The sequence below is a fragment of the Panthera onca genome, chromosome F1 (genome assembly GCF_046562875.1).
Source record: "Panthera onca isolate mPanOnc1 chromosome F1, mPanOnc1 haplotype 2, whole genome shotgun sequence".
In the NCBI taxonomy this organism is placed as follows: Eukaryota; Metazoa; Chordata; class Mammalia; order Carnivora; family Felidae; genus Panthera; species Panthera onca.
The window spans coordinates 13,339,698-13,353,466 of NC_138355.1; the positions used below are offsets into that span (position 1 = coordinate 13,339,698).

General features: G+C 51.6%; 1 protein-coding gene and 1 long non-coding RNA gene across 4 annotated transcripts in view; one reads left to right on the top strand and one right to left on the bottom strand.

Annotated features, from left to right (window-relative positions):
• Positions 1-380: 380 nt before the first annotated feature.
• LOC132685979 (uncharacterized) lies at positions 381-6,019 on the bottom strand. The gene is made up of 3 exons (XR_009613373.3): positions 5,776-6,019; positions 4,492-4,917; positions 381-2,646 (listed from the first exon to the last, which is right to left on the bottom strand). It is a non-coding gene; the product is annotated as an uncharacterized LOC132685979 (long non-coding RNA).
• A 130-nt stretch (positions 6,020-6,149) lies between these two features.
• RCSD1 (RCSD domain containing 1) overlaps positions 6,150-13,769 on the top strand; it is a 74,318-nt gene continuing 66,698 nt past the window's right edge. For 2 of the 3 annotated variants that reach the window (XR_013553225.2, XM_078441176.2), the window contains exon 1: positions 6,745-6,892. Coding sequence is in view for 2 of the 3 variants with exons in the window: in XM_078441176.2 (XP_078297302.2) it covers positions 6,887-6,892 (6 nt within the window). In the remaining variant the exon portion in view is untranslated. Of the gene's footprint in view, positions 6,328-6,744; positions 6,893-13,769 lie in introns of those variants that run through there. The other variant, XM_060643411.3, reaches the window with a different exon arrangement.

Here is a 13,769-nt window from a genome sequence, read left to right on the forward strand (position 1 = left end):
CCTGGCCTTGATTTAGGTACGTGGAATATACAAGAACCAAAAAAGAAACAAAAGACTCCGTCTTCCTGGAGCTTCTCTTCTGGCTCTTGCCAGCTTTGCCTCATAGTAGCAAAATGGTCGATGCACTCCCAGGCATAACATTAGGTAGGAAAACACCCAATATTTATAGAGCTTCTCTTCCTATGTGTTTCTTTATCAGAAAGCATGAAGATTTTCCCCTTTTATCTCATTGGCCAACATGTCCTCACTTATTTCTCTCCAATCCAATTTCTGGCAAGAGGAATGTTATTTCCATAATTGGCTTAGACTATTCAGGATTTACCTCTTGGCTGAAGCTTACAAAACACACTGATACCTGGCACCACTCCCTGTCCACTGGGGTGGGGCCCAGGAATAGATTTTTTTTTTAATTTTTTTTTAATGTTTTATTTATTTTTAGGACAGAGAGAGACAGAGCATGAGTGGGGATGGGTCAGAGAGAGAGCGGCAGACACAGAATCCGGAGCAGGCTCCAGGCTCCGAGCTGTCAACACAGAGCCCGACGCGGGGCTCGAACTCAAGAACCGTGAGATCATGACCTGAGCCGAAGTCAGACGCTCAACCGACTGAGCCACCCAGACGCCCCTAGATATTTTTTTTTCAAAGCTCCTTGAGGCATTCTAGTTTACGGCTGGAGGTGAGGCTGGTTCTCCGGTGCTCTGCTTGAGATGCTTCAAGGCTGAGAAGGTTTGAGATTCCTTGTAGGGCTGTGTAATATCATTCCAGAACATGGGGTCTGCCTCAGAAGGAGAAGGTCGCAATCTTTTGGGGCCTCCAGACCACCCACTTTGGGTTTTTGTCAACACTGTTCCTTGGCCTTGGTGATGGGACCACGTTCCTAGCTGAGCTGCCCCTGCCCCACCCTAGGAAATCCCTAATTGGCCTTCTCTCAGCTTTGGACCCCCAGCCCCTTCCTAGGTGCACCTGAGCCGAGTGCAGGCTTTGTCAGTACATACAGCCCTCCCTCAGTCCAGTTTGGTTCTTTGATTTCTTCTTTTTTTAAATTCTCCAAATCACAAAGATGCATGTAGTTATCGCAACCACAGAAAGATATTTGTACAAAGACTTGAATGATCTCCCCCTTCCTGTCTCCATCCTCTGTCACGCCAGAGGACCGGGTATTCTCTGCCTATCGTCTCTCTCCAAAGCAGGGGACAGTAGACCCCCGGCCACCTTGTGGATGTCTGGGTGGGGGTGGAGCGGGGAGGAACAGACGACGGAGGGACTGGATAGGGAGTCAGTTGAAATCAAAGAAATGGGACAGCTCGATTCTTCCCCCACCACCTTTTTTCTTCATTTCTTTAGTTTGAAATAATTTTAAACATTGAGAAAAGCTGTAGGATTAATACAAAGACCCCCACATCGCCTTCACCCAGGAGTCCTTACGGTGTTGCCAATTATCCTAATAATTTCTTTTTTTCAGCTGAGGTATCGTTATATGGACTGGTAACACTGTAAGATACTTAAAGTGTATGTGGCCATGATTTGATACAGGTGCCTACGATAACCCTTTGATAGACTTTATAGTAAAAAAAAAAAAATAGACTTTATAGTCAAAGCAGCCAACCCAGAACCACACATGGAACCAGTGGTCACGTGACCTCCATCTCCTTCAGCCTAGGCCCCTTCCCCGCACTTCCTCTGACTGCACTTGGAGACTATGGACCCGTCACTTTGAGGAATGTCTTCCTACGTAGCTTCTGCAACATTTCCTCATGATTAGATTCGGTTTATGCACTTTGGGCAAGAATATCACAGAAGTGATGGTATGTTCCTATTGTATCCCATCAGGTAACATGTGATATCAGTTTGCCCCACTGTCGGTCATGTTTACTTTGATCACTTGGTTAATATGGTGTCTGTTACGGTTGTTCCCTGTAAAGGTGCTTTCTCCCCTTTGTAATTTATTTTTTTTTTTATTTTATGTTTTTTAACTTTTTTTTTTTTATTTATTTTTGAGACAGAGAGAGACAGAGCATGAACAGGGGAGGGGCAGAGAGGGAGACACAGAATCGGAAGCAGGCTCCAGGCTCTGAGCCATCAGCCCAGAGCCCGACGCGGGGCTCGAACTCACGGACCACGAGATCGTGACCTGAGCGGAAGTCGGACGCTCAACCGACTGAGCCACCCAGGTGCCCCTCTCCCCTTTGTAATTAATGAGTAACTTGTAGGGGCGATCTTTTTAAATCATGTAAAATCCCATTCCTCATCTCGTTTTTCCCCCACTGGATTTAACACCCCATAATGTTTCTCACCTGAAATTATAGCTATGATGATTGTCACACGGCAGTTTTCTTCTAAACTTTGTTTTACATTTGTTCATTGGTATTGTGCGGTAAGAACCTTCTCTTCTCCCACTTGTTTGTTTATATCAGTTTAGACCTATGAACTTCTTTTATTTTATTTTTTTAAGTTTATTTGGAGAAAGACAAAGAGCGGGGGGAGGGGAAGAGAGAGAATCCCAAGCAGGCTGTATGCTCAGCACAGAACCCGGCGTGGGGCTCGAACTCACGACCGTGAGGTCGTGACCTAAGCCGATACTCCTGTAAGCGGGCTTCGGTGTCTTTTTAGTGTCTCTCTGTCATTCATTGAGAACTTCCATATTTTCTGTCAAAACAAGTTCCAGGCTCATCTTGTTCTTTATCTGCCCCAGCCCTGTCATCACCCATTTTCTCCAAGGAGCCTGTGTTCCTTTAGTGGAGAATGGTATTTAGAAACCAAGACCTGGGCTCTGGGTGCACTGATTGCTACTGGGGTGTCACTGCTCCTACGCTCTCTCAGTGGCTCAAACTAAGAAATAGATGCATGTAGGTATATGCACTGCTATTTACAGCTATATACAGGCTGAAAGCCATGACTCCACACCATTACCTCCCATTCCAATCCAGCACCAGAGTTCATTCTAGTCCAGTCTAGTTCATTCTAGTCCCCCCACACCACCCCTTGCATATTTGTACCTCCCTTCACCATCAGTGAGAAACTTCTCTCCCACTGGCTTCGATATATCAACTTATTTGCTCGACTTCCCTGTGTAGCCAATCTCCTGACCCCCAAAGGGCCAGTCAAAAGCCTTCCTCACGAGGTTTCCAATCTCTGCTGATGGTTCTCCACACACTTCAACGTCTTCCCTATGGCTCCATTGCTACCCTGCTGCCTTCCTCCTCAACTGACCTTTCACACATGAAATACAGCTACCGTCTTCCTCTGGGAAACCCTCCATGGCCACGCCGTAAACACATAAAAACCCTAAGCCTTTATGCTTTCCTTTCAACGTTTCCAACTCCGTTCCTCAAGGATAGTCACCTGCGGCAGAATGAGTTGTTTTGTTTTTGCCACATCCCCTGAACGGAGGGCTGAAAGATCTATTTTTCTAAAGTTAATTATCTGCAGTCATGCAAGAATATTTGTTGGGTTCCTTGCTCTTAACCTTTTTAAAAGTTTTAGTTACTTAAGCAATCTCTACACCCCATGTGGGGCTCGAACTCATGACCCCGAGGTCAAGAGTCGTATGCTCTTCCAACCCAGCCAGCCAGGTGCCCCTTCCTGCTCTTCATTTTAAAAATAGACCACCAGCAGCACGCTGTGGCCGCTTCCTAAGAGCTGAGTGAATGAGCTCTTCACACTTCTGTTCAAAAATTAAGTTACTGCCTAACTTCTCATGGCCTTCAATGATCGTTTCTCCCAGTGGGTCTTTTCTCCCCTTGGAGACCTATCTATGGAAAAGGCTTTGTCTTCGATTTAAAGACAACGATTCTACTAACTTGCTTCACTTATTCGTTTGTCCACTCACTCACCCAATATCTGTTGAGGGCCTGCCATGTGCGTCCGGCTGCCCGTGGTGATACGGGCTCCACTAGGGGATCCCTGCCCTGGCTGTGTCTCTGTTGCTCTCTGTTCTTCAACCTGCCCTGGCCTTTATTTACTGCTTGGCTGGTTCAGACTGCAAGGCTGTGTGAAGGGGGCGTGGGAGAAAGTAAAGGAAGTGGGTCCTGATGAGACAGCCAGCCCCCCAGAGAGGGAGGGGAACCACCCCCTCCGAGCCACTTTCCCTTCCCCTTAGGCTGTCAGCTTCTCCCAGCCCATAGGGCGGCAAGTCACAATCCCAGGTGACCCAGCAAAAACAGAGTGTTTACCAGCGGGCTATCGTGACTCTGGCTTCTGGGGATCTTCTGGAGGGGCAGGAGGGGCACACCCCCCACCCCTACTCATGGCTGCCGAAACTGAGCTCAGAGCTGTCGCTCCCCGCCCCCACCGACCCCTCTCTCCCCATTTTCCATTCCTGCCTCCAGTGAAGGTCTCTGCCTGGGGCCCAAAGCTGCAGCAGCTCTCTACTCTGCAGATCTCGAGACCCCGGAGCATGGCAGAGGCCGAGTTTGTTCGCACTGTGGGCTATGGGTTCTCACTGGGCAAGGGAAGGCCTGGGGCAGGGCGTGGGGTGCAGCTGCAAGTTACCTTGGGTGACTGAGATGCTATCTGGGCCTAACGGTTTCCTTTGGGTAGGCACTTCCGTCCTTCTGTTTTGAAGCCAGAAACCTGTGCCGGGGCAGTCCCCTCGGCTCCCTTTCTGAGCCGAAAGGAAGGGTGACAAGATGGAGGCAGAAAGAGGCGCCATGAGTCAGGGTTAGAAGACATGGTAAGAAACTATGTTCCTGTCACCAGCTCAGCCGTGCCCCTTTAAAAGGAAGAAAGGAAGGGGCGCTGAGAGCGGCTCAGTGGGTTAAGCGTCCGATTTCAGATCAGGTCATGATCTCATGGTTGATGAGTTCGAGCCCCGCATCAGGCTCTGGGCTGACCGCTCTACAGCCTGGAGCCTGCTTCAGATTCTGTGTCTCTCCTCTGTCTGCCCCTCTGCTGCTTGCACTCTGTCTCTCACATCGTCTGAAAAAATAAATAAACATTAAAAAAAAAATTTTTTTTTTTAAAAGGAAGAAAGGAAAACAATCACAGCCACAAGTATGCATTGGAAGGTACCAGGAAATTTCCTTTCCTGCTGCCAGTCCTGCCCTAGAGTCCTCACATCTGTAGCTGTGTGGCTGAAACGGGGAGGGGACCCTTTCCTTGGGCCCCAGAATGCCCTGCTCTAAATAAAAGAAAGATCTGGTCCCTACCAATTGGAGCTTATACACAAAGTGAAACATTGTAAAAATAGCTACTCTTCTCAGAGTGACTACTAAACTGTACAGATTGAGGAAACCGGGGATCAGAGAGGTCAAGTGACCCGTCCAAGGAAACTCAGCAAGAAAGTAGCGGAGCTAGAATACAACCCTCAATCTGTCTCTGAAATCAAGGTCTTTGCCGCCGTTGCTCCATTCAGTTTGATGAACTAGAAAATACTTTGGCATTCGGGCTGTTAGTGTTTTAGAAAGTCAGGCTTTAGAAGGTTCTATGATAGGAAGAAGGTCATGTTTCTAAGACTGGTACCCAAAGCAGCAATCGAAGGGCCTGAAAGACCCCCGGGTGGTGTTGGGATGAACAGCAGAGTCAGGGCAGCTCTCCCTAGTGTGAGCAAACTCTCAACTTGTTTCCTTTATGGGATTCTCCGTATATTTCCCTTCACAGGGCCCGCTGCCTCTGAAGAGGGCCCTCCCTGTCCCCGGTGCCCTGGGTGAGGCCTTGGGTATGGGGGCGGGACAGGAGGCCTCCCTCCCTGCCAGCCAATCCCCCCCCCCCCCATTAATCCCTACACCCATGTCCCCTCTTCTCTCTGTCCTGGGAGGAGGGATCCAGAAGGGGCACCTGGGGCCGGTGGCCAGTGTACAAGCTGGTAGCAGATTCATCCCTCCGGTGTGGCCTCCTCATCTTCCAGCCTCTTGGCTGCCCAGAGGGCTGGGACAGCACTGGGGGAGGGCTGCTATGCTGGGTCTTCTGGGAATCGGATGTTCAGGATTTGGCCTTTACTCTATTTAACAGGAACGGGAAAAGGCCCTTTAGCAAGCAGCTTGTGGGAGCTGAAATTCCCACAGAATCCAATGCATCAGTCTAATCAGGGGAAAAGAAAAAGATTTCACGCCACAGGGAACCTGAAAATCTTTGCTTGGATTTCTTGTCCTTCCTCCCCAACCCTACCCCCCCACCCCCACCCCGCCCTATACACAGATGAGAGACGGATAGATTGATAGCGGTTTCCTGAAAATGTGACCGTGCACGTGGAAAAGAAAGGCGAAAATAGGAAAGGTGGTCCTGTCGGTGCCACCCTGAGCGTTGCCACAGCTCCCGTCTGGGGCCATGAGAGAGCACGGACGCCTCCACAGTCCTCTCGCTCCCATGCCAGAACGCCAGGAAACCCAGGTATGACATGAATGCAATAATTTAAAAAAAAAAAAAAAGGAAGAAAGCAACAAGGATGCACGTAAAAGAAACAGAAAAGAGGGGAGAGAAAAGGAATAGAAGAACAACTTTAACTTTTAGAGCCAGAAAAAGGCATGTGAAAGGAGGGCGAGGTTGAAAAGGGCTGGGACCCGGGCAAAGACCGGGGTCCGGCGGAAACTTCGCGAGGAAGAGGGGCCAGGCGGTTGTCCCATCCCCATGTTTGGGCAGATTAATGGAGTCGCGGCTCCCTCGCCCGAGTCCTGCCCTGGGAGGGGACAGTATCTGTTTAGATTTGCGTCTAAATTTAAACCCTGATCGCCGGCCTCCCTCCCCCGCTCCCCACCCCTTCCCCCCTCCCCCCACCCCCGGCCTCCCCCTCCCTCGTGCTCTCGCGCAGGGCCGGGCCGCCCGCAGTCCCGAGCGAGGCAGCCGGCGCGCCGCCGCCCCCTTGCCCTGCGCGCCGCAGCCCCGGCCCGGCGGGCGCGGGGAGCCGAGCGGACAGCGAGCGCGGCCGCCGCGGAGCCGGCACCTGGAGGCCATGGAGGTAAAGCCCCGGGCGCAGGGCTGGGGGCGCGGGGCTGCGGCCGCCCCCCCAAGGAAGGGTGGACGCGCCCCGGAGCGCCCCGTGCTCCCCGGGAGACACCCCCCCCCGGGGCGGCGGGGGGACCCGAGAGGGAGCGCGCCGAGTGTGGGGGGGGGGGGAGGTCGAAGGTCCCGTCCGGGGGGCTCCAGGTGTGGGGTGTGGACCTCCGGGCTTCAGAATCCAAGAGTGCGGTGCAGCCGACTGCGTAAACGCGCGAACGCGTGGGCGAACACTCGCACGGAAGCCGAAGCCCCCGAATCTGCGGAGAGGACGGGTACTGAAAAGGGAAACAGAACGGGCGACGCGAGGCACTTCTGTGCCCGGCTGTGGGCTTCCCTTTTCCACTGCAGACTGGCCTCTTACAGAGAGTCCTCTTGCTTGTCAAGCCCCAGTCTGTCGCATGTCCTTTCAGAACTTTCCGAGAAGCTCCCCTCGTGGGCAGTGAAATGGCACCGTTTCTGGTACACGCGCGAGTCCCCTGCATGTCCCCGCCGTCTGAGGTGTGCTGGCCGCGTGCGGGGGGCGCACCCCGGGGGAGGCTCTCCGCGGCTCCCTTCTGTGCGTGGGTCTTTCCTGGCGCCGTTCCGGCCTCAGTGGGGTCCAGGCGCCGCTGTCCTGTGCAGGAATGCCCGCTGGATTCCCCGGTCCCTCCCTTGGCCACATTTGGAGGCGTCCGTAGATTTCCCCCTTGAAATGGAGACCTGACCTTCAGCCCTCAGCCAATCTTAGCAGGACAGGGCTTTCAAAAACGATGAAAGGAGAAGGTGCAAATGTTATGTGGCTTCTAAGGTGATTCCCACCCACATTCACCGCTGGAAGTGCGCCTGCCAGGGGTGCCACTCCCACCCATGTTCAAAACGAAAACTGTTCCTCCTGAGGCTGGCAGCGACAATCAACTCACAGTTTTCTCTCTTGCCAGCTCCAGGCTCTGTGCAGGAGCCCTGGCTGGCTGTCCTAAGCTAGACTCTCTGCTGGGCCTGCCTCTGTGACTTCTCTGCAGGGCTGTGGGTCTGTATGGGGCAGGCATCCCGCGTTCAGGCATGCAGCTCGACCGGTTGTCTTCAAGGAACAGGGATCATCTTCAGGGAGCCTGCAGAGTGTGGGATGGACCCTCGGTAGCAACATTTGCAAGTCAGGGAAACTCAGGCAGATCAGGGCTGCGGAGGGGTGGCAGGGAACTCTCGGCAAAGCTCAGCAGGTGGTGTTCACAGGATTCTCTCCGGCGATACGGCCTCAGGGCAGATCAGGGCAGATCAGGGGCGGAGGAGGGAGACGGCCCCCCCCCCCCCGGGGTGCCTGGGTGGTCAGGCAGGGTGAATGAAGGCTCCTAGAGAAGTTGCTTGAGAAGTGGGTTCCCTCAGGGGGCACCTGGGTGGCTCAGTCAACTTCCACTCAGGTCGTGATTTCAAGGTTCGTGAGTTCGAGCCCCGTGTCAAGCTCTGTGCAGACAGCTCAGAGCTTGGAGCCCGCTGTGGCTGTAATTCTGTGTCTCCCTCTCTCTCTCTGCCCCTCACCCACTCGTGCTCTCTCTCTCTCTCTCTCTCTCTCTCTCTCAAAAATAAATAGACATTAAAAATGTTAAAAAGTGGGTTCCCTCCTCTGGGAGAGTATAGGGGGCCTCAGGCCCTAGGCTAGAGGTTCAATATGATGTAGGACCTGGCTCATTTCTTGCAGAAATGGACTGGGGATAAGAGCAAAGCACGCTTTAGGCTTAAAAGCATGTTGCCGCTTGAGGGCCAAATGCATGTGTGAACTTTGTTCTGGGAAGAGGTAGAGGGACTCCTTCCACAGAGGCACTCTCTTCTCCCTCAGCTGAGGAAGGAATGGTGTGCGGGGAGGGGTGGGGAGGGAGGCCCCGAAATTCTCACCTGAGCAACTTCCTGTGTGGCTTGGGGCCGGTGTTGGGGGGGGGGGGGGAGCCCCCCTCTCTGTGCCCCCCCCTCCCGGCTCCAGAGATGCGTAGTGTAGTTACTGATGGGGGAATCTCACCAAGATGGGGGGGTGTGGGGGGTGAGGGGGGATGAGAGGAATTGCTCAGCTAGCCAGGAAGTCTGTCAATGTGCCCTGCTTTTGAAGTTTCTTTGTCAAAACGACTGAAAAAAGAACTTGGACTGCAGGGCCCTGGAAAAGGACGTAAAGAGGAAACCGAGAGGCTGGGGAAGTGACAGTTCTGAACCAGGAAGTAAACTTTTTATGGGGGGTCATGGTATGCAGGAGTGGGGTTTGGGAACTCCTGCCAGCTCGCAGAGTAAAACCCTCTTTTGAGAGATGAGACTCCCTTTGGAGCTTGAAGGCACCACTATACTTGGGGAGAAGCTGAGTTATATTACTTCTCAGCATTAGGAATTCAAGTCAGACCAACAGGGCTGACTCAACATTCATTCTCTAGAACCCACTTGCCTATTAGAAGTCTTTGGCGAACCTTTTCTTTTTTTCAGTCACTGTTCCCATTATCGACAGTCTCAATCATTACTTCAGCCCTCATTAAGCCCTCTGGAATAAACAAGATAAAGATGGGTTTGAAAAGCTCACACGCCGTCCGGTAGGGGAGATGGGACTTACTAGACCCCGTCGTGGACGCAATTTTCAGATGGGTGAATGCCAAATGAATGACTACCGCAGATCATAAGTGCTACAGTATTCCGATATTTCGAGGTGAGACTTGACAGAAGCCTTGAAAGAAGGGTGGGTGGTGAGGAGGAGAAGGCATAAGGAATGGGTACAGGGAGAACATGCCAGCTTTGTTCAGGAAAGTAGGCCAGTTGGCTGGAGAGGAAGGTAGGGAAGCAGTGAGAGAAAAAAAAAAAAAAAATGAAAGTAATAAGATAAAAACCACAGGGCCTCCAAGTATAGTGGATGCTGGCCAAGTGGGTGAGTGGGAGCTGGAATCCAAGCCATCTGGAGGAAGGGGTTACTTTTTCTTCCCACAAAGTCTCCTTGTCTCGCTGTGCCCCCAAGGGGTGCCTTTTTCTAAATCAGACAGAGGCCAGCTGCAGGCCTCAAAGGCCAGGTAGTGGATGGCCCCGGGTTCTGCTCCATGGACAGTAGGAAACTGCCGGGCATTTAGTAAGATGGCGGCCGGGAGGTTGCAGGGATGAGTTGGCAGAAATGCCAGTTCATTGAGTGAGCAGGGGAAGTAGGCCGAGAAGCTTCTCTGAGGGTCCGTGCCCAGAGTCTGACTTCGAGAGACAAAAAGGATGGAAACGATGCAGGAGTGAAGACCCCGTGTTGAAGGAGAAATGAGAATTGACGGCTGGTGTGTGAGCTCAGTTAGCACAGTGCCTAGACGTATAATCATCTCATTTCTCAAGAGAAGTTTGCTTGGGAAATGAATTAACAGCCACAGGGAACTCCTTGACCTCTCTGTCCCCGGCACCAGTGTCTCCGCCTTGGGAAGCCTTCCCAGATGCCCCCAGGGTCGTCGACCTCGCTCTCAGAGCACTTTGTTCAAGCTGCATTAGAGTCCTAAGTCGACTTGGAATTGCCTGCCCACCTGGCCCTCTCCCTGGAAGGCCCAGCAGACCGTAAATGGTTTTTGAACGAGGAAATAAATAAATGATTGATGATGGGAGAGAGATCAGATTTTGTAATTTAATCTTATTTGTTTTACTTTATTTATTTTTTTTTTTTACATTTATTTATTTTTGAGAGACAGAGACAGACTATGAGCAGGGGAGAGGCAGAGGGAGAGAGAGAGAGGGAGACACAGAATCGGAAGCAGGCTCCAGGCTCCGAGCTGTCAGTGCAGATCCTGACACGGGGCTCAAACTCACAAACCGCGAGATCATGACCTGAACCGAAGTCGGATGCCTAACTGCCTGAGCCACCCAGGTGCCCCCATGGGATTTTTTTTTTTTTTTTAAAGCAAGGTTCAGGTATATTGGTTTTGGGATGTCCAGCACTCCATGAGAAATACAGGCCTCCCAGGATGCAAATGCGATTCATTTTTAGAAGAGATCATAGGTGACATCACTGTGGATAGGAGCCCAGAAGAGAGAATTATATAGTAAAGAAAGAGCTGGAGACTTAGGACATCTACGTTAAATTAATATCCTTAGTTGTTTAAATATAAGTTGCAGGCCCTATCAAATAGCCTGAGAGTGCTTGCAAAAAGTTTAATTTTTACAGACTAAATGCTTCACGTGTTCAACTAATAGTAGACACGGGAAAATTAAACTTATCTCCCATGGCCATATGTCTATTTCGTTGAACAAATGAAAGATTTCGTCTGGGACCATTAAACTTTATTGCCACTGAGCAAACAATGGATTTCTAATTTAGATGGAGACAGTTAATGAGCCCTTTTCTCTGAGGCAACTCCGCGTCCTTCCCAGATATTCTTGGTTATTCGTCCATTTATTCCGTATTTACTGAACATTTATTGCATACTAAAGCTTGTGTTTGAAATGTTACCTGTGGGGCTGTCATATCTTTTATCCTTGCAGACTGTCAGTAGCAGGATGACGAGAGAAAGAGGGAGGTACAGAGTGTGTGTGTACGTGTGTGTGTGCCTGTATATATATATTTTTTTAACCTTTATTTATTTATTTTTGAGACAGAGACAGAGCATGAACGGGGCAGGGTCAGAGAGAGGGAGACACAGAATCTGAAACAGGCTCCGGGCTCTGAGCTGTCAGCACAGAGCCGGACGCGGGGCTTGAACTCACGGACCGCAAGATCATGACCTGAGCCGAAGTCGGCCGCCCAACCAACTGAGCCACCCAGGCGCCCCAGTGCCTGTATATTTAACGTATTCCGTTTGTAACCTGCTTTTTCACTGATTTTTTTTTTTTATTTCATTAAATTTTTTTTTAACCACGATTTCACCAACAGCCTTTGCTGGTTTTGGACTCCCCCTCTCACTGAGCCATATGTTGGCTGCTGGCTGGAGTTTATGGGTCATAATCAGGGACCGCATGGCCTCTGGAAGCTGGGGTTTAGCTGGGAGGACTTGTGGGCATGCCCCCATAGCCCCACATTTCTCTCTGGCTCCCAGGTGCTCTGTGGGACCCACAAAGTTACACTGGCTTCCACTTAGCTGACACCTTTCATTCAAGGGGCTGCAGTGACAGCGGGAACTTGGGGCAGTCGAACTGGAAGGGCCCAGGCCCGATCACAGGAGGGGTGAGTGTGCATTCCTGGGAGGGAGTCAGGTTTCAGAGCCTGATCCGCAGGGAGCCTCCTCTGGGCAAGATGAGCGGTTCCGTGGGAAATCTGAACGCTGGCGGCTCAGCAGCCCGGTAATCTTATCAGGGCCACAGGGGAAAGCATTTTGGTTCCAGAGAAGTCTGAAGGCAGCCCTGCCTTCCTCTAGTATTAGTTTTAGGTTTGCAGCCAGCTTGACCAGCCCTACTCCACTCACTACAATTGAAACATCTCAAGGCTGTGGGTGGAATGAAACCATCTCTCGCTGTCCCCCCTCCGCGCCCCTTCCCCCCTCCCCCCCCCCCCCCATCATAAGGGAGGAAGCCGAGACACTGAGGTTGCTGTTGCACCTTTGGAAAGCCAACAGCAATGCTTCTCTCGTCTGGGGAGGAGTGCAGCCCAAGCCTTGAGAAGTACGATCGTCAGTTTCATCACAAAAGCGATACCGCTTCATGTTCGGCCTTCGGGGTATCATACAGACATTTTTATCTCTGTGTGCAAAAGAGGACAAACGATACTGCGAACACAGTGCTAGGGCTTGGTGGCCGCCATCAACCTTACTGCCCTGAGGCTCTCCAGGAGCTCACCTCCTGAATGGATCTACCTGAGTCAGACCGGCGAGGACACTGCCCTTGTACCCTGGTCGTTTGGGCAGTGAACGCCCCATCTTCTTCCTTTGGGGGCCTCCTGGATACCTGTCTTCCGGGGGATTGTGGACAATGACGGCTGAGCCTGCGAGGCTCCCCTGTAAAGGCTCATTTGGATGGGTCACATCCTTTTCTGGGAGAAGGGGCTCTAGCCACTGCATCACAGCTCCAGTGGCTCCCTGGGAAGGTGATGTGGATGTGTAGGACGTGTAGGAGACCTTTCTGAGATGCCATCAGAGCCCATCCTTAATGGATAGTGTTTGGGCCCCCAGGCTGGAAGCACTGAGAAATTCCAAACACCGGAGTCCGACATTCTCTCCAGCCAACAAACTAAGTGTCTGCATCGCCAGACGTCCCCAGCCTTTTGTTTGGAACCTGCTTGTGCCATATCAGGACCACCCTCCTGGCCTCGGGGTAGCAATCACAGCTCTTTCCCAGACTGGATGTTCTGTAATCGATCCCTACCAATTCACAGGACACCACACCCTCGCTCTTTAATTAGGCCAGGCACCGGGGGCACAAAGATAAACGCCTCACCCCGCCCAGCCTTGCAGAACTCAGGTCTGGGGGCAGGGCGAGCACCCAACAGTGCCGAACTGAGGTTTGAGCTCCCAAGCACCCAGGAGAGGCAACGCACCTGGCCTGAATTCAGGGGGACTTCCTGTGACAGACCGTTTCTAAGTTGAGTCTTGAGACATGAGTAGGCGTCTTGGTGCACAAAATTGGGACAAGTGTTCCAGTGAGAGGAAGTGACAAGAGCAAAGTGTTTGGTGCTCAAAACAGCATGGTGTGTCTGGGGAACCACCTGCCGTTCGTTCCTGGAGGATAAAGCGAGATAAAGGTATTTGCAGTTGGGGGACAGGATGGGGTTACAGAGAAATGTAAGTTACAGTTCCCGCCTTAAAGGAGCTCTCTTCTATTTGGGGAAACAAGACGTACACACATGACATAACATAAAAAAAAAATTCAAGATAGTGTCTTGGTAAGGTCTCAGGTGTGTAGGAGTTCAAAGGCAGCCTCTCTAATGGGAGCCAGAGAAAACTTGC